This window comes from Lytechinus pictus, unplaced genomic scaffold, assembly GCF_037042905.1.
Source record: "Lytechinus pictus isolate F3 Inbred unplaced genomic scaffold, Lp3.0 scaffold_20, whole genome shotgun sequence".
In the NCBI taxonomy this organism is placed as follows: Eukaryota; Metazoa; Echinodermata; class Echinoidea; order Temnopleuroida; family Toxopneustidae; genus Lytechinus; species Lytechinus pictus.
The window spans coordinates 9,162,601-9,184,548 of NW_026974141.1; the positions used below are offsets into that span (position 1 = coordinate 9,162,601).

A 21,948-nucleotide genomic window follows, 5' to 3' on the forward strand; every position below is an offset into this window, starting at 1 on the left:
GATGCAGTTGCAACACGCAATTATCTTAAGATAAATTCTTTGATATAAAGGTTATCATCAAAGTTCTCGATCTAGATTTTTTTGGCAAGCATAAACCGAACTCTGCTGAAATCATAAGCTGCATAGTATGAACACACTGAATATCACCAGCATTATGGTGGGACAATACATTTCTATTCCTTAGAAAAAAAGACCCGACATCTGACGTCAATGCCATGCTTATATTTTGCTCAGCAATTACAGATTTTCTATCACAATCAGTTGATTTGCCTTCCCATGTCTTCCCTATTGACTGTCAGGAAAACAAGAAAATTACAATAAGATATCTTTTTTCCTTTGCCAGAACTGGTATTTTTCGATTGATTGATAACGAATTTATTTCATTCCAAAATTTCAACAAGGTTACAAAGTAAAGCGAAATATAATATAACATTATGAAATGAAATAGAAACCTTCTGAAAAGCAAAGCTTGTTATTTAAGGTTTCCTTCAATAAATAAGACAAATTAATGCAAAAATACAAAGTTTAATATCTATATATAATATACAAATCATATCTTTCTTGTTGAAGTTCAAAATATATTAATACACAAGTCATCATATATTTCTTGTAGAAATTAAATTTAAATCCTTGTTAAATATATTTTTTTACATATTCTCCCAAGTAAAAGGCTGGATTATATTACAAGATATGAAGAAAAAGTGAAAAGGACACACAAAACAAAACGTTACAAAAACAGGACGTGACAGAACGGTACAAGAACAAGGCATGACAAAAAGTTATACAAAAACAAGACATACAAAATAGTATAAGAACAGACAAATTGAAAAAAGGAAAAAAAACAAAGGACAAAAAAACGAGTAAAAGAAAGCAAACAAAAGAACAAACAAAAAACAAATCTGCACAGGTAGATCGAATAAAAAGAGACAGAGACGAGAAAAGAAGCGAAATAAAGGCGGGGGGATCCGGAAGAACAGAAGATCGACAAGATATCCTAAGTAGGATGAATGATTTGAGTGTTATAGTTATTAGTTAGATTTTTTTAAAGTGCTCTATTGAAGCTATGAATAGTTGGCTTATTTCGTAAAGTTTGCGAAAGTAAATTCCAAAGTTTGATGCCAGAAGATATGAACAGTTTGTTTGTTAATAATGTCCTCGTTCTAGGTAAATGGAAAAGTCCAGCAGATCTTGTAGGGTAGTGATGAACATTTATATTTCTTGTAAACATAGAATAAAATACGTCTGGTAGTTCATCTCTACTAAGGTTGTACATAAAAGATCCAAGATTATAATGGTAAAGATCATGTATCTTAAGAATACCATGAGTTTTAAAAAGAACATTCGTATGTGCCCGATAATGAGAATGGCAAATAACGCGGGGAGTAAGGTACTTGTGGAGTTAAAATTTGTATTGGATAATATATATATAATTATATAAAACTTTTTTTTACATGTTGGATAAACATGTAAAAAAATGTAAACTAAAGTATAGAATCTATAATATGAGCATGAGTGGAGGAGTAGACTAGAGCAATCCTTAGGGGAAGGACCTCGAATTAAGATGATTAAAGTCTTTCTCTCTTCAAATTTGAAGAAAGTTCAAAGCTGCCGCATTTCTCGAGGGAGGGGGACGAGAAGGAAGCGACTCCCCCATGTATCCATCCCACCGCCACTAGTGCGTGCTCTTGCTCAGAAAGGCGACCAGGTTTGGCCACTTTTCAAAAGCCGACATAGAATAAAGATCGGTAAATACAGTCTTCCTATTAATCGTGTTATTCCTATTTGGGGAACGAAGGAAGATTGCCATTTCATTCTCGTGCTCCCTTTTATTTGAAAACTTTTCTACAGTGCGTCCAAGAAAAAAAAATATTATGGCATAAAATTAGACTGAATTTATACTGTTTCCGTTTTTTCTGAGACGCACTGTATACTGAGTAGGGAATTTAAGAATGTTCCGATTTTTTGACATTTCAGTTTTGTTCCCATTTTTGATGTATAAAGTTAAAAGGTACGGATGCTATTTGAGGGCACACTTCCTTAAGCAAATCATAAAATATCATGAATCTTTGCGGGAGGTCCTTTTGATCACGAATATTTTGATCGTGCAAATTAGATTACAAGTCGTGATAACATAGCCGGTTCAGTAGTGCAGCAATGAAAAAATAAATATAAGAAATTAATTTTGGTAAATTACATTCGATGGCATATCATTGCTTTGAATATACAATTTAAGACAATACATTAGCCTTTTTTATAAACATACTAAGTTAAATCTCGCTAAATCTAATTATAATATATAAATTTATCTTACTTAATTTGAAAAACAATTGTAATACATACTTTTTGGGACCAATTTTGAACTCCAGGCACGTTAAGTAAACGCCTGTATTCTTTTTTGCCCCTGGAAATGCTCGACAGAAGCATTGAACGTGTTAAAAGGTGTATGGATTTTTTTGTGTCTGTGCGCGTGTGTCTGTAAACATGGTTAAGGGTAACACCGTCGCAAGTTTTAGGGTGCATAATTCAGCTAACTAACGAGCCAAGATATTGAGGGGACCAGACATAGTGCATGGAGCAAAACTGTTTATTGGCAGCGAGCGAGAGAAAAAAAAGAAATGATCTTTTTTATGCAATAATAAAATTTGGTACTAGATTTGACAAAATCAGAAAATGCGATCATAGTTCACCCCTTTTCAGTTCATTTTCTCTCTCTTTTTTTCTTGGTCGGGAATGTTAGGGGTTCCATGGCCCCAAGTCCTATTTGTTAGCCAGTGCACTGCACGCTAAGAAGTGGAGAAAAGTTGAGAAAAAATATCAGGGTGCAAAGTTGCACATTATTGCAGAGGATAACTGCATAATTTAGAGTGCATAATACGCAGATTACTGCACTCTTAGAAATGTAAAAAATTGTCAGGGTGCGAAGTTGCACCTTGACAATTACTCAATAACTCTGCATCGTTAAGGGTGCATAATGACTGTAGCAAAATGCTTCTCAGGGTACAGAGCTGCACCCGAAAAGGAACTTTAAATGTTGCATTTGAAGGGTGCAAAAATGAAACTTAAGGTTAAACATGTCTCTGAGGCATCAGGGTCATGACTTTGATTCGATCTAAAGAAGTACTCTGTGGCAATGGCTGAGAGCCACTAAGTCGTTAAATTCGCGAATTAATGTCCGAGGCTCAAACTTGAACTTGAATGTGTTCGAACATTTGGGTAATTCAATACATTCAAGTGGGAACGCCACACCACTCGCCCGCCGTGGTAGCCCCCGGTGTAGGGGTTGATTACACGGTAGACAAGACCGAAGACACGGCGGGGAAATGAAACCCGAAGACTTGTTTGTTAGTAAAGGCGCCTCAGACTCTGAGACTAATACATACACCTACCACTTATTGCCTAGATTAACCTGAAATTGTAATTACTGCTGTTTGTACCATTTGGTCCCCGCATGCAACGTGCACTATTTATAAGGATTAATGAGAATAAAAAATATATCATCTGTGTTTTTTACGACACAAAGCGCAGTGATTTACAGAGTCGAGTTTATAAGGAATTGGAGACTGAAGAAAAAACAAATCTTTCTCTTCATTTAACGCATTAGATTTCTGGAATATAGCCCCCCGGCCGGCATTGGCCTCATCGAAATCGGAAAACTAGACTGATGCTCATCATTTTGTTTTCCTTCAAATTGCATGATTTCCCCCATGAAAGTTCCAGACAGCATTTTTGTCTAGGCCATAATATCATTAAAATCCATTTAATTCATATCACTAATGCCAAGTACTTTTCCCTTTTTATTACAGGGAACCAAGTAGGAAATATTGTGAGGTTCCATTACTTACATGGGCAAATAAAAAAATGAGATTTTATACATGTACAAACACTGACCCAGAATATGTTTAATGTAACATTATTTGTACCACCCGGGTTACATTTTCTTCCCACAGTGCGAAGTTAAGGAGAAGTGAATATAATAACGTCAAATAAAAATAATTAACCAGTATTTAGTTCGATCTCAAAAGTTAACTATATCACAGCGTCTACAAACAATAAACATCAAAAATACTTTATAATTACAATACACATATATTTATACAAAATATATGAAAGGAAATAACGAATTGAAAAAGACAGAAGTTTGCTAAATATTTATTGATTTGTGGAATTTGATCATTTAATAAAAGAGGGAATGTTCTCCTATTCTTGAGATACTGCGTGTGTAAATATGCAATTCCCTATTAAAATATGATCACAGGGGAAATACAAATCAATTTGGCGACATTCTAACAGTTTCGAGGATGTATGACCACCTAACGGTCGAAATAAAACAAATTGTAAACCCGTTCATTACTTCTTCAGCCCCCTTATCTTTATAATACAATTAAATTCTGAAGTACCACACACACACAAACAATCGCCATGCATGTGCTTTGTCTTTGTTAGATATTTGTTTGTGCAAGTCCAGCTTTACTGAATTATCTAATATTCCTTTTGGGCCACTGAGCTGCCACCTGATATTCATAGCTGTAGGCATGGATAAAACAAATCTTCTCATGGAACTAACGTCAGTAAGAAATATATATACATTATAATTGGAAACAGTTCAATAATTTCATATGTAAACCGCGATTCTGTTCCATTATCATGAGTCTACCATGTCTACGTATTGGCGATTATGGTTTCCCAAAATATTGTCTATTCCAACCAACTGACCAATGTCCACAAAATACAGTGAAGATCCTATATGGAACTGATTCAACATTACACAAAAAAATGTTATATGGTTTTTGTCTCACCTGCAAGGCAGAGTGAGAATATAGGCGCCGCTTTTCCGACGACGGCGGCGACGATGGCGGCGTCGACATAAAATCTTAACCGAAGGTTAAGTTTTTGAAATGACAACATTACTTAGAAAGTTAATGGATCTGATTCATATAACTTGGACATAAGAGTAATCAAGTATCACTAAACTTCCTGTGTCAGTTTGAGGTCACATGACCAAAGTCAAAGGTCATTTAAGGTCAATGAACTTTGGCCATGTTGGAGGTAATTATTAAATTGCTGTCATAACTTTCAAAGTTTATGGATATAGCTTATGAAATGTGGACATAGGGGTAATCTAGTATCACTGACAAGTCTTAGGTCAAATGATCAAGGTCAAATATCAATAAGAGCCAATGAACGTAGTATTGTATCGTTATATGAATGGTGTTTTTTGTGAATAATTATTTTGTAGTATAGTTTTCAAAGTCAGCACTGCTGCTATATTGAATCGCGTAATGCAGGTGAGACTACCAGGGGCGTTCCACTTGTTATTCTTTCTTTACATTTCTCCTCCACGGAACCATTTGTCTGATGGAGGGGGTGTAATTAGATTGGTTTGTCATATTTCATTTGTCATAATTAATATTTAAAAAAAGATATAAAAACGATCAGAATTCTATGTGAAATCATGTCCACTTTAGAAAAAGGAACAATAGGTCATGATCATTGAAGAATTGCGAGTTACGCTTCAGTGATCAATATGCAAATATGCCTTATCACACTTAGTGAATTAAAATCATTCACGCTTGACTGATCACAATTTGCAACTAAAAGTAGGTGGAAAACGAAAGTTTACTTTTCTCTTTCATGTGATATACAATTCATGGGATTTTACGAAAAACAAGGTTATGACTTTTTGACTTCCAGCATAGTTCATCCGCTCATGTTTTAGTGTTTGTAATGTACAATGCACTAATGATTACTGTAAACACTGTTGCCTATAATTGGACTAAAAATCCGTCGTGATACTACAAAAATAAATAACATGACTTCATGGTATGAAAATATTGCATTGTTCACGAACAATGTCGACCCAACAACAAACAATATAGTGATTACGAAGGAAGAATGTTTAATTCCAATGTTGTTCTGCATGGTGTTGTTTGCTTTCGTACATATTTTTGTTTTAATTTTTTGTTCTTGTTGTCCCATCTTTGTTTACCCAACGTTGTTATTCTCAAGCATTTCCAAGTATTCTCTCAAGGAAATTTTTTTTTTCTCCTACCCGTAATCGATATTATCGTGCTATTGCTTACCCACTTTGCCTTTGGCTGTGTCGAATAGTGGACAGCTCTAACGTGTTTAATATTTTCAAAACAGTATTTTAATGAGATTTAGACACAAAATCTTTATTTCAACCTTTGGTTTCTTTTAAAAATTGGTTTATGCATCAATGATGTACGTATAGTTGTCCCGTCTGCCTATTTTTAAAGTCCCTACTCATTTTTTCTTGTTATTGTTCTGGTGTAGATTTTCTTCCCGCAGGTAAGAAAGGTATGTTTCTTATAGAAGTTTGAAATATATCCCGGACCGGTGTCAAATCTAGTTATGTTGAAATATCATGGCCCCGGGGCAGCAGCAGGGCTTGATAACAGTATAACGTACATGGTTCTTCCAAGAGAAAGTTGTCAAGTCCTATTAAAGAGTTCGACTCTCGGCCCACGCTGCCATTCCTGATGGTTTCGGTTAAAATCTTGAGGAGTTGCAGTGGAGGTGCCGTGGCCGAGTGGTCTAAGGCGCCTGGCTATACATGTAAAGTCCGGGGTTCGATCCCCGGCGGCGGCACCTAGCTATGCCCGTGAGCAAGGCATTTAATCTACATTGCTCTTTTATCCTGCTTTCAAATAAATGGAAATGCTATGTGCATTATTGGTTACTAGGTGTGCACTTGTTAACAAAAAAGAAAGAAAACAGGCCCGTGCCCTCTCTGACAAGGTATCGTGATTGATCGCATTTCTTTCAACTACGGTTGTATTTGACCCTATCAGTCTAAAACGGGTTGTGAATGATCCTACTGGTCTCATCTACACTCTAAAAATAAAGTGTTAGTTTAGTGCTTACGGAGCTTGTACTTGACTGCATCTCGGAGTGTTGGTTTTCTGGAATCTCTCTCCTTTTGAACACAAATCATTTTCAAAGCAATTATTATACGGGAGTGGCGAAATATTCCATTTGTCACTTATCAGTAGGCTGTACTTATGCTGATAGTTTCCTTTGATATATTTTCCCTACCAGGGTCAGTCTCAATAATAGAAATCACGACTTGACCACCAATGACCCACACCTATTATGCGAGACTGACCACAAATGAAAAAAAAAGTTTCACTTGTTGCAGCTGTGGACAGCAACTCCTAGATTCCGAAATAAATTGTTGATTACATATGGTTTTATTACAGGTGTTACACTTGTTTGCATTATTACGCTCAAGCATCACTGGTTGCCAAGAATATTATATGGCGCAATGGCCATTTGCCCATGGTATTGCTCAACAGAATATAACACAGAAGGAGATTGGATTGCAAGGCTACAGACCAAACGATATAAAAGGACACTCCAAAATTAATCAGTCAAAAATGACTATTTAATAGGGTCGGGTGGGTGCAACCCTTATTCTAGTCATGTTTGACTATTTTCTAGTCGTATTGTACTAGAACAGAGTTATTTCTGACTAGAATATAATTCAGAAGTGTGACTAGACCTATCAGTTGCACCCATCTGACTACTGGTCTAGTCAATTAGACCGAGTTGTTTTAACAGTGGAAAATGAATTGTGACAGGTTTTTTTTCTGAAACGACCCACCACTCCCTATCCCCATCCTTTTTAACCACCTATACCCCTTACCCCCTTGTTTTTTATGTCTGCCCTCTCTTCGACTGAGAAGATCACCATGCTTCGGTTTATGTCACCGCCATGACCAATGGCCTGAAAATTACACGCGTCGCATGTGCTCGACATCGCAAGGAAAATGAGTTTCTCTTCAGACGCCCAATTACGAAAATGTGACACATTGGATTAGTCTGTCGTCGCTTACGAAGCATAAGCGAATAGATTGTTTATCTCAACCAGGGCCAGGTAGAGGTTGAAACTTCCATACAAGTCAGATGGGCAGATCTATGTCTTTGTTTTTCTTTATTTTTGTTGCAAGTTGCCAATGCTCTCAAAGCATTTAAAAGAAAAAAAAAGAAGAATGAATGACATATCACCTGAAAATGGCAACAAAAGAGAGCGGGTTTATAAGAATAATCTGCGGTTTAGAATAAAAGCAGCGAAACTTGAGAGGAATCTAGGTCACAGCCATCGCGCCGGCCCGGCCTCCCTTCGCCTCCTTGATTCCACGCTTCACGCAACATGTTACAAGAAACCGACTACGTGAAAAGGATAACGATTCAGTGTGCCCAGAGTGGATACCAATCGATAAACTTTTAAATTTTGAAACTCGAAACTTGCCATCTTTTACGGGGTCGTACAAGGTGGACTCTCCGGGAGCTAGTCGGAAGAAATATACCTCTGTCATTTAACTCTTGTTAACTGTTGATTGAAGTTAGGGCTTGGATCATACAAGCCCTCCATCCCTCATACACACGCACACACACATATTCACACCATTCAACTGACCCTTCTTAACCTCGGCAAAAGGAAGACGGTTGTTAGAAAATGCAGAAAATACAAATAATGAATGTTCGTCATACACTGCGAATCATTGAGAGCATGCTGGAAGATACCCTATCGCAAAAAGTAGATATAGTATGCTTAGCTAACCAGTAACTAGACTCTAACCAGGCATGTCTGACCCCGAAAAACTAGATCTACATTATTTAATTCACTAACTGAATTAGCGATTTATATTTTAGATAGTAGACAAACTACTAACTGCCCTCTTATTCCCTTGATTTGCCCGTCTGCCTGTTTAATCCTTTATTACTCCCATTCTGAAATCCTTTTAATTCGTCAAAATATTTATCTTAATGACTTGTATCCTTATTTCTCTATGGATTTTTTCATACTATTAATTCAGGTCAAAAGAGTTTCTTTAGAGTTGTAACAAACCATCAAGAAAGTAAAATTCATGGCCTTCACTTTTCCCCAATATTCACTCGTTTTTTTTCTACGTTTCCATACAACGCATTCTATTTTAACATCTAAGCAAGATAACATTGATCGATTTGTCATGAAATCTATGTTATTTGATCTAGTTCCCGCTCTCTTGTCTGCTTTGGACGGACAGCTCGAGGCAACCACTTTACCAAAGCCATCCCATTTCTCATTTGAAACGTGAAACGATCGTTTCCGACTTGTATCGCATCGCTCACTGTCAAAGCTCCTTGGAAATGTTAAAAACTTGAAGGGTCCTCCTTCCTTCCTCGCTTGTTCAATGTGTATTTTCCATCTTTCTTTGCCAACAAGAAATTACGGACTAAATTGAAAGGGCAAGGCGATAATTGATGGTATCTTAAAAGCATACTGTTGCATAGTCTAAAGGAAAAAAATACAATGATGATTTGTGAAGTGGGTGGTCATCAGCTTCCAAGCTTATACAATTTCGAGGGGGAAAAATAGCGTTGAAAAAGATTTTTAAGATTTTATCTTTCGAAGTTCGGGCAAGAACTTCCCTCTCATAATGCCGCTGACGAACAGCCCGGTACTGTGTGAATTAGAATAAATATGTTAGAATATCCCCTACACCGTTTTTACTTATGAATAAATAAAGCAAAAGAAAGCGAAAGTGCATTAGAAATATCAAAACACATTGAATGGAATGGAATAAATATCCTAAGCACAGCAACAAACGGTCCTCAACCAAATAAGAACATTAACGCCAAAACAAACATATCACATTGCAATCGATTCTCTCTGTTTGTCACATTTGATTGTGTTCACAAAAGAAAGTGTATTGTTCTTAGGACTAGTCAGGAACTTAATAGAAAAAAATAGCTCACATAATCACGGCTTCCAGGAAGCCTAATTTATTCAAGAATGTGATGTCTTATATTATGTACAATTATAATGACGCGACTCTGCAATTAATCTTGGAACGCGGAAGTAAGATTTCAATAAAAGCAATGATTAGGTTCACGAAAAGTAATTGTAGTTTCAAATGACAGCTGCAATTTCCTTCAAGGAATAACCACTCTATTTTTTTCTGCGAGCCGCCATGTCCTCCATATAGAGAGGGAGAGGGAGGGGGGGGGGGGGGGCTTTAAGACTTCCCTATCGAGCGTTCACGTCTGACGAAAATTGTGATGACGATGATGATAATGATACACAATAAACTAAAAAGAGCCTGAAAGAAAATATCAAAATACATTATTTTACGATTGGAGTAAAGACGATTAAGTCTCATCTCTGAAATAATCTAACCAAAAAAATACATACAATTGCCGCTACGAGCCTCTTTAATCGTATCATCTTAACAAAAATACGTCGTCGGAATATTATTCCCCGGGATTGTCACAAATCGTTTTACCCATAATTGTCAAGACGGTTTACTTAGAACAAGTGCCATGTCCTCGATCATACATACTTGTTTACCATCAACCCAGCTCCGCTACTCCACGCCTGTCAGCTCCTGTTTACCCAGAATTGATTTACCGAGTCTATGTGATGACTCTTAATTGGTAATGCATACACAAGCTTACACGCATCCGTACACGTACGCACGTCGGTCGAATCCACACTACTACCGCACACTCTCATCCGCGCTTGTAAACGTTCTTTCTCACGCACGCGCACACATTTTTTTTCTGGTGCGGGTGGAAATAGTTGGAGGAGGCGAGGGCGCTCGTGCAACTAGCGCATCGGACATTTCGCGATATTTAACGTTAAAGATAATAACAATAACAACAACAATAGTGACAATCATCATCAATCATCACCATCATTATATTTATCATTATTATTACTGTTACGTATTCTCCAACACATTGGCTATTTCAAACAATCTTTTAAGCTCGCATTTTAACTTGCTTTGGAATAAGGTCCATAGTTTTGATCATTCCCACAATGCCCTTACTATTCAAATACATCTACAATGCGAATCTCTTTCTTTCTCATCTAGGTCTATATCTTCCCATGCCTAGCCTGCTGTTCCTAATGCTGCAATCATTTACAATGGCCATGATGGCGATTGATTTGCATAATTGTCAGCGTGCATATAAACTACAACGTCAGTTAAATGAGAAAATCAAATAAACGAATAGTTCCGTTGCGAAGCGAGTTGATTTATGGAAATTCTTTGAGTTATGGTAAATTATATCCCGTGCTGGTTGGAAATTGGATGAAAGCCCACAAACAAGCCGTTCGAGTTAAGCAAATATTCAATTTCACTGACATGAGAACTTCGGAGAATTCAAGTAGGTTAGATTTAGCTAAAATTACATGAGGCTTACACAAACAGTTGAAATGTATAAGACGTTTACAAAAAGGCAGGGGCGGCGACAGGACTCTTTGAGTTGCGGGGGGGGGGGGTAAGACAACCAAAATGGGAGGGGGAAGGTGTTTTTTGTTTGTTCTATATTGGTTAATTACGGAATTAATTGACTCTAATACGGTCGATTTTTATATCCTTCTTTCTTTGGTATTCCCTTTCTTCCCTTCTCTTATTTCCTTTTTTTTTCACTTCCTTTGAAATCATAGGCGGTGTGTGTGTGTGTGTGGGGGGGGGGGGTGGTACTTGCACCCTGCCCTTCGCCTATAGTTGCAGGCATTCAAAAATGCGCAAAAACACTTTTACATCATTACTCAAGTCTTTTCACCCTTCAGGTAAAACACTTTGGAGCAATTAAAAATACATTTATTTTTATGTTTCAATAGACGCCTCTAAACACACTATTATAACATGTTGCCGAATCCAAAATGAATAATAATTCCAATAAGATGCACACAGCTTTAGAATTAATGATAAATAAAAACATGATTTAGTTGTTTAAGTATGTACTTTTAAGTACTTTGATGCCGATTTCTTTTTTATTTTCCTGCATTTACTTCTTGAGAAATAATGTTTCTTTAATTCGTTAATTCCTGTGTGATAATTTTTTATATAAAAATTGAATTATTATTATTTTATTTATTTATTTTTTTTTATTTTTTTATTTTTATTTTTTTTGTGGGTCTTATCAACATCATAGCAACCACTCCATGGTGGCTACCGTTAACCTTTTTGGGGCGGGCTTGTCAGAATACTTTTTAGACCTGCGTCATTGACCCCCCCCCCCCCCCGCGTTAATAGAACACTGCGTCACCTCTGGTGTCTTCTTTACGCGTTAAGGAGCCTTGATAAATTTGAAGCCTATTTCCATCTGATTCGTTTGAGGTTATATTCTTCGTCAAAAGGTAGATAATGAGGTAAGGTCTTCCGTCTGTTTTGCAGCTAATTACCCCTAAAGACGCGTGCATGTTGGAGTGGGTAGTCTGCTATAAAAATGATCATGGTGAAATTATATACTCTTGACTAATGACGTCAGAAAAGACAAGAATATCTCAATAGATCAGTAGAGGGAGAATCAATACAAAATATTTATATCTGTGAGAAATATACCGCGTATTCTAAATAAATTAACTGTATCTAAAGCTCTCTGGGGTTATTTCATCTGACTTTCCGTGCAAATAACATTAATAAGGGAAGTTTGTTTCCCCCTACGAATTTGGAAGTTGCATTGATCTCCAAAATTGTATCTCTTTCAGATAAAACTTAATACAATTCTTTCTTTCACTGTATTTTTAGTGAGTTTTTCAAAAACATTTCATGCGATGAAATATATCTCGAAAATAAATATAATGTAATATATAGGAAAGCCTTTAAATGCATCGTAAACCTACTTTTACATTTGGGCACGATGGCTGTATTTCGGCTAACATCAGCCCACTGATTTCTTGGGAAAATGTATATCGATACATTGCAAAGAACATTCAATGTACCTGGTTTGCACTTCACTGCCGACACACTGGAAAATTCAAACCACTTCAGCATCCAAGTGTTTGCACAATGACAGTCAACCGATTTATCGGAAAACGTATATCGTTTCATCCGAAATCGCATTGTGATATATCGTAGAGGGGATAGTATGTTCGTATCTACTCGAGATCGCATTTACTTCATTACAGTGCCATCCTAGCGATTGACAAGTCGACCGTATTCAACTCATTTTTATTTTCTTACTACACAAGTTTTTTTTTTTCGTTTTTCTTTCTTTCTTTCTTTCTTTCTTTCTTTCTTTCTTTCTTTCTCTCTTTTGTGCTTTCTTTCTTTCTTTTCTTTCCAGATCCATGCATGTAGGGTTAATGGTGTTCTTCCACGGGCAGCTCCATAGGGACGGGTGGGAGGGATGTTGCATTTTCTTCATTATCATTTTATATATTTCATTCTCAATGGTCGCTGTAAACTTGTATAACTGTGAAAATACTTGTCTCAAATGATTGTAGAATTCGCTTTATGAGACTAACAGTATTATGGTATATTTGATTTGAGAATTTGCTTCATGGGTCTTATATTGTTTATATAAATTATATTGTAAACTTGGTTTGAGAGAAGACGATGAAAACATGTTATAAACCAAAATAAAAAATAACCATTCAATTTAATTTAAGTTAAATTATGTGACGGTAAGGTCGTCTCACATCCTCCCCTCAGGCTCCCCTTTCAGAATATTTTATAGCCCCTTCCGTGTCGTATTGCATTCACTTAATGCATACTCGTGCGTTCTTTTGATGGAAATTTCAACTCTTGTTACTTACTTTCTTTTTGCCACTTAAGAATATTCATTTCAACCATCCCTTTCAAGTTCAGAGACTTATCGTAAAAGCAGTCTTCATTCAGATTATCGATTACAACTTGATGAGGATGGAAGTGGTGGTTATCGATCCTGAATCTAACACGTGGCCAAAACCCTCTTGAATGAATTTGTAATATATCGATATTGGTGGCACCGGATGAAGTACCTTATGCGCAAAGACGAGTGGTCGTTACACCCTACTGGGAATGTTTTTTTTTCAAGGATACCTCGGCACCCCGCGGGCGCGTCGTGGTCTAGTGGTTCTGACTCTCGCCTTTCAAACAGAGGGTCGTGGGTTCGAATCCTAACCATGGAGTGTTTCCCTTCAGCAAGAAATTTATCTGCACTGTGCTGCACTCGACCCAGGTTAGGTGAATGGGTACCCGGCAGGATTAATTTCTTGCATGCACTGAGCACCGGTGATGGTAGCTCGAGCTAAAGCCGGGGTATTAATAGCAGTGCTTTGTATCATCAGGCAAAAAGCGCTTTATAAATACAGCTATTATTATTATTATTATAAGAAGAAGTTCAGAAACTTGAAAACATTGGCTGAAATTTGAAAATCCTTAACCTTGTTTGTATTTGATACTGTATTACTTTTATATGGATAAAGAATAACCAATACAGAAAAAATATATATCCAATGTGCGCAAATATTTGTAAGATATATGTGATTGGAAAAACTATCATAATTTCATGAATAAACCTTTCGCTATTTTTGGAGATTGAATGGTGTATCCGGGTACTTTATTTCTAGGTTTTGTGTAACACTTGATAACAATTTTCCTGTTCAAACTGTCATGGCTTCATTTCTTTACAACATATTACAGAAACAGCTGACAAATAAAAACTCAAAGCTCTTATGTTTTTTTTTTCGTTTAGTCAAAGTAATGTTTATAAATGCCTCTATATATTTCTTTCTTTATTTCTGCAATAAAAGAATATACAATGATAAGAACACAATGAGTGATCAACATACAGACACATCATGACAAAAATAAGCGAGTAGACTTATTGAGACTATAAAAAGACGAGTTAACATTTATTTTTCGCCGCCGTGACCAATCAAAAAATAATTGACCAGATAACCATGTCCACGATATATAATCTATTGACGTAATAGACGACCTCCTGAAACAAATGACGTAAAATATAACCTTACTTTCGAATCTTATGATCAACATAGACATACATAATTATGATAAAGAATAACGGAGGGAAGAAGGAGATAAAGCTTTTTTTCGCCGTGTGACCAATCAAACTACTCCACCCTGTCCACTAAGTATGTACTGGCGCAATGATCGAACTTCTTAAATAATGATGTAAAACACAACCTCAGTATCCGAAATCAGATTTTCTAGAGTACAGTGCATGTTTTCAATCACTTAGGCTCACATTGCAAAAAAAAAAATTCTTTCACGAACTTTGAAGTTTGTTGTATTTAATATTGCTCATAATGATAAAGAAAAAAATACAGGGAAACAATATGGTGCTGATACTTTCAAGATATATGTGCCCGAAAAGGCATGATTTTAATTTATCTTCTGAGGATTCCAAATTGCAGCACGCAGTGTGTTTGAAAAATAACTGGGACCGTGTTATCAGCCACTTTGATTTTTATCATTTTGCCAACCCATTATTATAGATGATTATCCGGAATATTTTCTTTCAGGGCTTATTATTTTCAATGTATTATTACAGATAATGCAGACAAAATCAGACCTCGCAGCTTAGATTTTTCTTTAAAGTCAAATCAATACTAACCAATGCTTTAAAAAACAATTATTTTCGAGTTAACTTAAATACCAGCAACGAAAACCATGTGTCGGTCTTACCTGTACAATTGAGATTTCTGATGATGTTCAATCCTTGTGAAATTAGGATTTAATTATTTTCTTTTCTTATTTATCTTGACAGAATCAGTATACTCTCAGCCCACGAGAATAGATGACCAGTGTATAACATTACACGTGCTGGACACGGCTGGCGACTTTGTAAGTACATTCTAAGAGCTTTTTCAAGCAGCCGAAATGACAAAAGGGGTAAAAATTCTCAACTACTTCGTAAAAGAGATTTCATTGAAGAATTTGGCGAGTACTCGAGGGTGATTTTTAAAGTTAATGGCCTGTATCCTGAGGTCAGGTTTAACTTAGACCACAGTCTAACTCTGTGCTAAAATTATGGGAAGCCGGATGGGATATTTATTCAAAAATTATGTTTATATCGTATATCGCTTATCTTTACTATTTTTTTTCCTGTTGCTTTCAAGAAAAATACTTCAGTTATCATTCCCAGATGATTATGTACAATTTGAGAGTCAAATGAGTTAATAAATTAGATGTGTACTATAAGTGATCTGTGCCCCAGTTGGCTCTACTTAGTTACACCATAACATTAAACCAGTGTTTGATTTAAACCTGAGTTCAGAATACGGGCCAATGTGTCCGCAAATGTAATGAAGAGACCTTATACAATGACGTCATAGCACCGCCATCTTAGACGTCTCCGTTTACGAGTAGATCTATTCCTATATGATATCCTCTGAGGGAGAGTGCTATATGCGATTATTATGTCGTGTGCCTTGGGTCTGTATGTAAGAACTTCATGCAATTCACTTTGCCACGCGGATAGTGGATGGCGATTCTGTTTAATCATTAAATAGTAGGTTAAAGCAGTGATACTCTGTTTTAAAGCTTTACATTATCTTATCACCGAATTCCCAATAGATGTCAAACAGCAAGATAACGTATGGGCCCCGTTTTACGAATAGTTGCGACAGTTGCAAGCCATACTCATCCAATAGAATGAAAATTGTATATCTCTTAACTACACGATTGTAGAATAGATCAATTTGAATTTGATGTTAATCAATTGCAACTATTTGTGAGATAGGCCCTAATGTACAGTGTAGGCCTTTGTGATGTGTACGCCCAATTTAATGTAACGTATAATAATGATAATCATGAAGTTTTATGTTTTATTTCTACGGCATATGACCATTACATGACCATGATGACGGACGAGTATAATATACACGCCCTTTCCCCCGAAATGTAATAATGTGGGGGAAGTACCAAATTATCAACTATATCGCCATTGTTCTCCCCCCCCCCCTCCATTTCCATTTATTACCCTCCCAAAACAATTTCCAGGATTTTGAGAGTCAGACAAGGGTTGAGCAGATACGGAATTCAGATGCCTTCGTGTTGGTTTTCTCGGTCACAGACCGATCCAGCTTCATCTTCCTTCATAAAATTAAACGATTTATATTCAAATCCCGACGTGACCTTGACAAAGTCCCCACATTGATTCTTGGAAACAAGGCCGACCTTTGCCACCTTCGCAAGATCACGAAGCAAGAGGGCGCCCAACTGGCGAAGGATTACGGATGCACGTACTGCGAGATGAGCGCGAGCGAGGGATACGTTCCCGTTGTCGACGCATTCCATGACCTCTACCGGGAGTTCTACCGGGCGGAGAAGAGAGCGAAGGTGCGCAAGATCACGTCCCGTTTGCAGTTACGACAAACCATCAAGAATTTTACCGATAGACATCTTTATCGATCAAGGACAAACACGTTATAATGTACGATCGTGCATTTAGCTGCTTCAGAAGTAACGACTGGATCGTTTCATGAGGTCGGCTTTTCCGACAGGTCACCATAGTAACAGCCAGACACCTGTGCTTTTCAGCCAATCATCAAAGCAGGAAAGTTGTCCGATCCGACAAATTTTAAGACAAGTATTGATCAGGCACTCTCTATAAGTAACGACGGGATCGATCGTCTCATAAACTATGTTGATCCGACCCTGGATCCGACAGGTCACCGTTGTAACAGTCATGCGCACACCTGTATTTTTCAGCCAATCAGTAGCGAAAGGATGTGGTCAGATCTGACAACTCTTAAGACGACAATTATGTTGAAGAAATGCTACAAGTACTGAGGGGACCGTTTCATGAACTCTGTTTTTCCCCCAACAGTTCAAAGTAATAGTCAGTCGTGCTTTTCAGTCTAGCAGACACCAAGTGAAGTTGTCAGATCTGACAACATTTATGAGAAGGCTGAAGAAACGCTCCACCCTGCGGTGAATATGCACGTTGATTTAAATCTTTAATCGAACCTTTCACCTATCTTTGTTAAGAGACAACAGGGATGCAAAATGAATTCAAGGACATGGAAAATGTATTGTCAAATACCCTTCTTGACAAAAAGCAACCAAGAAATCTTTGTAAAAAAATAAAAAATCGGTGAACCAAAAAACAACAGTTTCGTCCTGGACTCTGGACAAACGACATATTATTTGAAATTTTTTGTCAGCTCTGAAACAGGACGAAACTGCTGTTCCGGTCCACCAATTTTTGACAATGACCTCCTAGCTGTTCATTGTCATTTGAATTGCAATTTCTAAACATAATTGCGTTCTTGAATCAGTTCCGCGTTGCGGATCGACAACTCCCCAGTCTGGTTCTCTTTCAGTGGTAGATTAGATAAATAATTATGAGAAAGGCTCGTCAACATATTTCGGAAAGTAAATTGAAATTGAATTGATGTTAAGCTTTCAATCGATTTTAGCGTAATCTGAAGAGTAACTCAATTATCATTGCCTCTCGTATTCATCTTTTTAATTAAAACATATTTTATTTTAATGGGTCGATACAGGTTACAATGGTTAGTAAAAAGGTGATAGAAGATTGTGCAGCCCTGTCTGGCCTAACTTTGACAAAATGACATTTATCTATGAAAGTGGGTGATAAAAATAGTGAAATTGTGCATTGGGTAGCTTTCGTATTCACTGTCTCGCCATACTAAAGCACAACTCTAATTGTATTTTCTATCTGGGCAATTTCATTAAATGATCAACCTTTTTATACGTCCGACCCCCTATTTTTCTCAATTATCATATACTTCACTTCACAAACTGACCAAGTCATGGTCCTATGAGAACATTTACAAACTGTCAAAAGAATAGAAATTCAGAGACAGAAAATTTCATGAAGGTCCCACAAATAGGGGGTCGGATGTACATATTTTATGGAATTGCCCTTCTGTAAATGTATATTTGTTGTATATAAATTAATTTCCCATAATTGGATATATATTTTCGATGATCAGTTTAACTGGTATCATGAAAGTGTCGGGTATTTATCCGAAAAAAAATTGATGAATATGTTAAACCAATTTTTTATCGGAGTGGGTAATAACTTTTATGGTGTTTTAGGGAAATTTCGTCAAACTTTCCAACGTTTATGCTTAGCCAAGCCGATGTAATGTGGACTAGCTCCCCCTTTTGAAAATATACTCATGTATTGAGAAATATACGCAATCAATCATAATATGAGCTCAATATGTATTAACAAAAAAAGATGTGGCATCATTAAAAAAGTCGATGTAAGTGTGACCCCCTCCCCAAACGATCTCTATGCAAGAACAAAATTAGGCACCTCCCGTTTCAGCAAGACTTAAAAAAAAAGATAACAATGCACAATTTCTATTAAAAAAAAGTCACTACAAGCCACTAAAATTGATGGATTTCAGTAGCGTAATATAACTTATAATACAAATTTGTTATCTTAACAAGTTTTATGAAACGGGGCCCCGTATTCGGGCCTGGTATTAAAATATTGCAGCATTTTGGAAACGTCGATACTTATCTTTTAAACTGCACGAAGCCACAAACTATGTAAAGCAATCAGTTCTTGGGGAAAAGCATTGTAAAGTGTAAATGACGACTGCACTGTCTGAGTATTGTCAGTTTCATGTGATATAGGAATATATATATATATTTACAAGAAGTTACTCCTGAAGTTGATATTTATAACAATATTATAGATAGTAACATAATAGCAATCGCCATGTTTCCTGCAAAACTGGATTTTGCACGACAGGAGATTTACCACCGAGGTGCTTTTGACGGCACTTTTTCAACCATCCTTGAAAGGATTGATTTCTTTTCGCGCAATTTGTTTGATCTTGTTAAATTTTAACTATTTTTTTATGCAGTTTTGGTTCGTTAAAACGAGTCGTAGTTATGTGATAACTACTGTTAACCATATCACAGTTGGTTCTATGGACTCCATGAGCAATTATCATGGGCGACACAAGAATATTTTGACGGAGGGGGGGGGGGGGGGGGCGGCAAGTCGGCCCCAAGGACCTTACGGTTACGTCATTTTTTTAATGAATTGAATTATAATAAATATGGGTACAGTCAAGTGAAAATGCTTTTCGCCATTATTATATCATTATGAAAAATATGAAATATAATATCAAGACGCTGCTTATCAAAGGGCTCAGAAATATTTCTTTGATCAATAATTATCATCCTCTGTTGTGGTTCAGAAGACTATACTTCACGCAAAACTTAATGGTATGGCCCATATAGACCACAATAAACATGATTAAAGCATTTTCTGCGTATAAGAGTTGGAGTTGTTTCCTTGAAAACATTTCGCCACATTTAGTGTAATAAAAATTCCATAGTCAGATATTTCATTTAATGTTTGCACTTTATTGTAGGTTATCTTTTTGCTTGAGTCTATATCAATATTATGGAGCCATTAAGCAAGAAAAAAAAATTATATATTTTGAAGAAATTCTGTGATTTTATTGTTTTATATCAATGATGCATAATTATGTTTGCTTCTGATTGCCTTCTCATTGTGATATGACTACCAAAAATGTCGACAAATAAAATATTTCATTGGAAGAAAAATTAAACCACAATTTTCATTTGTCATAACATCCTTTTATTGTGTCGTTCGACGTGACCGATTTCCATTCCCGGGGGGGGGGGGGGGGGAGCAGTCAAATATATTGCCGTATACATGCGTGACCGAAAAAAAAACCTTGTAAAGGAGTGTTCTTTTTTCAGTTTTGGACGCGGGCCGCGTGTGCACTCTATAAGGGTATCAAAAACACCGATCCCCCAAAAGGGGGTGGGTTTGAAAGAATGGTATTTGGTCAAACGTATTTAGGGTATGTTTTTTTTCCAAAGCTTTTTTTCAAGACTAGTCAAACGTGTTTAGGGTATGTTTTTTCCCCAGGCTTTTTCCCCGCGTTTCTGAAAAGTCGTCGGGTTCTTCCAGATTATGCGGGTAACTGCACGGGCATTCAATACCCATGAGGAATATAGGTTTGTCTATTTAAGCTTTTTGTTAGAAACTAGACACATGTTTAGGGTTCATATTCTGGCGATAACTTGTTTAGGGGCCATAATTATGTAAACGAAGCCCGCCAAAAACTTGTTTAGTGGGTTAGTTTTCACAGAGAAAAACTCGTTTAGGGGGTGTTTGGAAATAATTTGGTCACGCATGTGTACAGCAATACATTTGACTGCCCCCCGGGTTTCCACGCTAGTCATGTTTTTCAACCATAAACATTAAAGTTGCTTGCCATTAACTCTCACCCCAAAAGAAAAAAATATATATATATTACAATAATAGTAATGATGATAATGATAATAATAATAAACAAAAAAGATTTAGAATAGAATTAAATGAAAAGAAAAAAAATAGAGGAAAATAGAATAAGGATAAAAGATATTAAAAATATCTGGCTTTTCGAGCCTATATTAGGACTCAATATAAATCTTCTCCTCGGGCCCGTTAACGAACTCGAGTGATAAGGTGTTTCTCAAAAGGGGAGGGAAGTTCACTGCACGAAAAGGGTTATTTTAAGAGAAGCACAAAACTAGCACGACCCTCAGTACTAGACGTTAAATAAAGTGATGAAATTGATAATTGCTTAAATTCACAAAGTAATTATGTGCATATCCCAGATGGTATGTTAATTGGAAAACCAGTGACGTAATTACGCTCACTACTTCTTAATCTTATTTCCCCTCATACTTTTTTTAGCAGTATACCTTCACTATTTTGCAGGGCCATGGGAACGATTTTGTTGTGTACTGGGGGTGCTGATGTAAATTTTACAAGCAAAAAAATATACATATATTATATTTCACTACAAAATGGTTATTTTGTTCTAGACAAATTTGACAAGCAAAAAGGATGGTTATGTTGGTTTTAGTTACATTTCCCGAATTTGTAACACCTACCAGAATTCCAGGGGCTGCTGCCTGTGGATAATAAAAGCAGCCCCGAGGAAAATCTTTGGAGCGCTTCACGTGGCCATGCTATTTTTTCATGTAAAACAAACTGTGTGAAACCGAATTTTGAGACTACCAAACCGAATGGTCGAGAATAGGATATCTTCTGATATTGAAGAGCGCCATCATGCAGCAGAATTAAATAATTCATCACTCACACTATGACTTCCTCTCTGCCGATCCATTCTTTTTTCCCTATCCCCTTTCGTTTCCTTTTACTTTCTTCCAAGCCCATATCCCCCTCTTT

At 36.6% G+C, this 21,948-nt stretch overlaps 1 protein-coding gene across 1 annotated transcript in view; it reads left to right on the plus strand.

Moving 5' to 3' along the window:
- Positions 1-20,309, plus strand: part of LOC135157960 (GTP-binding protein Rit1-like) — a 79,507-nt gene extending 59,198 nt beyond the window's left edge. Inside the window, exons 2-3 of the mRNA XM_064115168.1 lie at positions 15,511-15,587; positions 16,746-20,309. Of these exons, the coding sequence (XP_063971238.1) occupies positions 15,511-15,587; positions 16,746-17,177 (509 nt within the window). The 3' untranslated portion in view covers positions 17,178-20,309. The remainder of the gene's footprint in view (positions 1-15,510; positions 15,588-16,745) is intronic.
- The last annotated feature ends 1,639 nt before the right edge of the window (positions 20,310-21,948 follow it).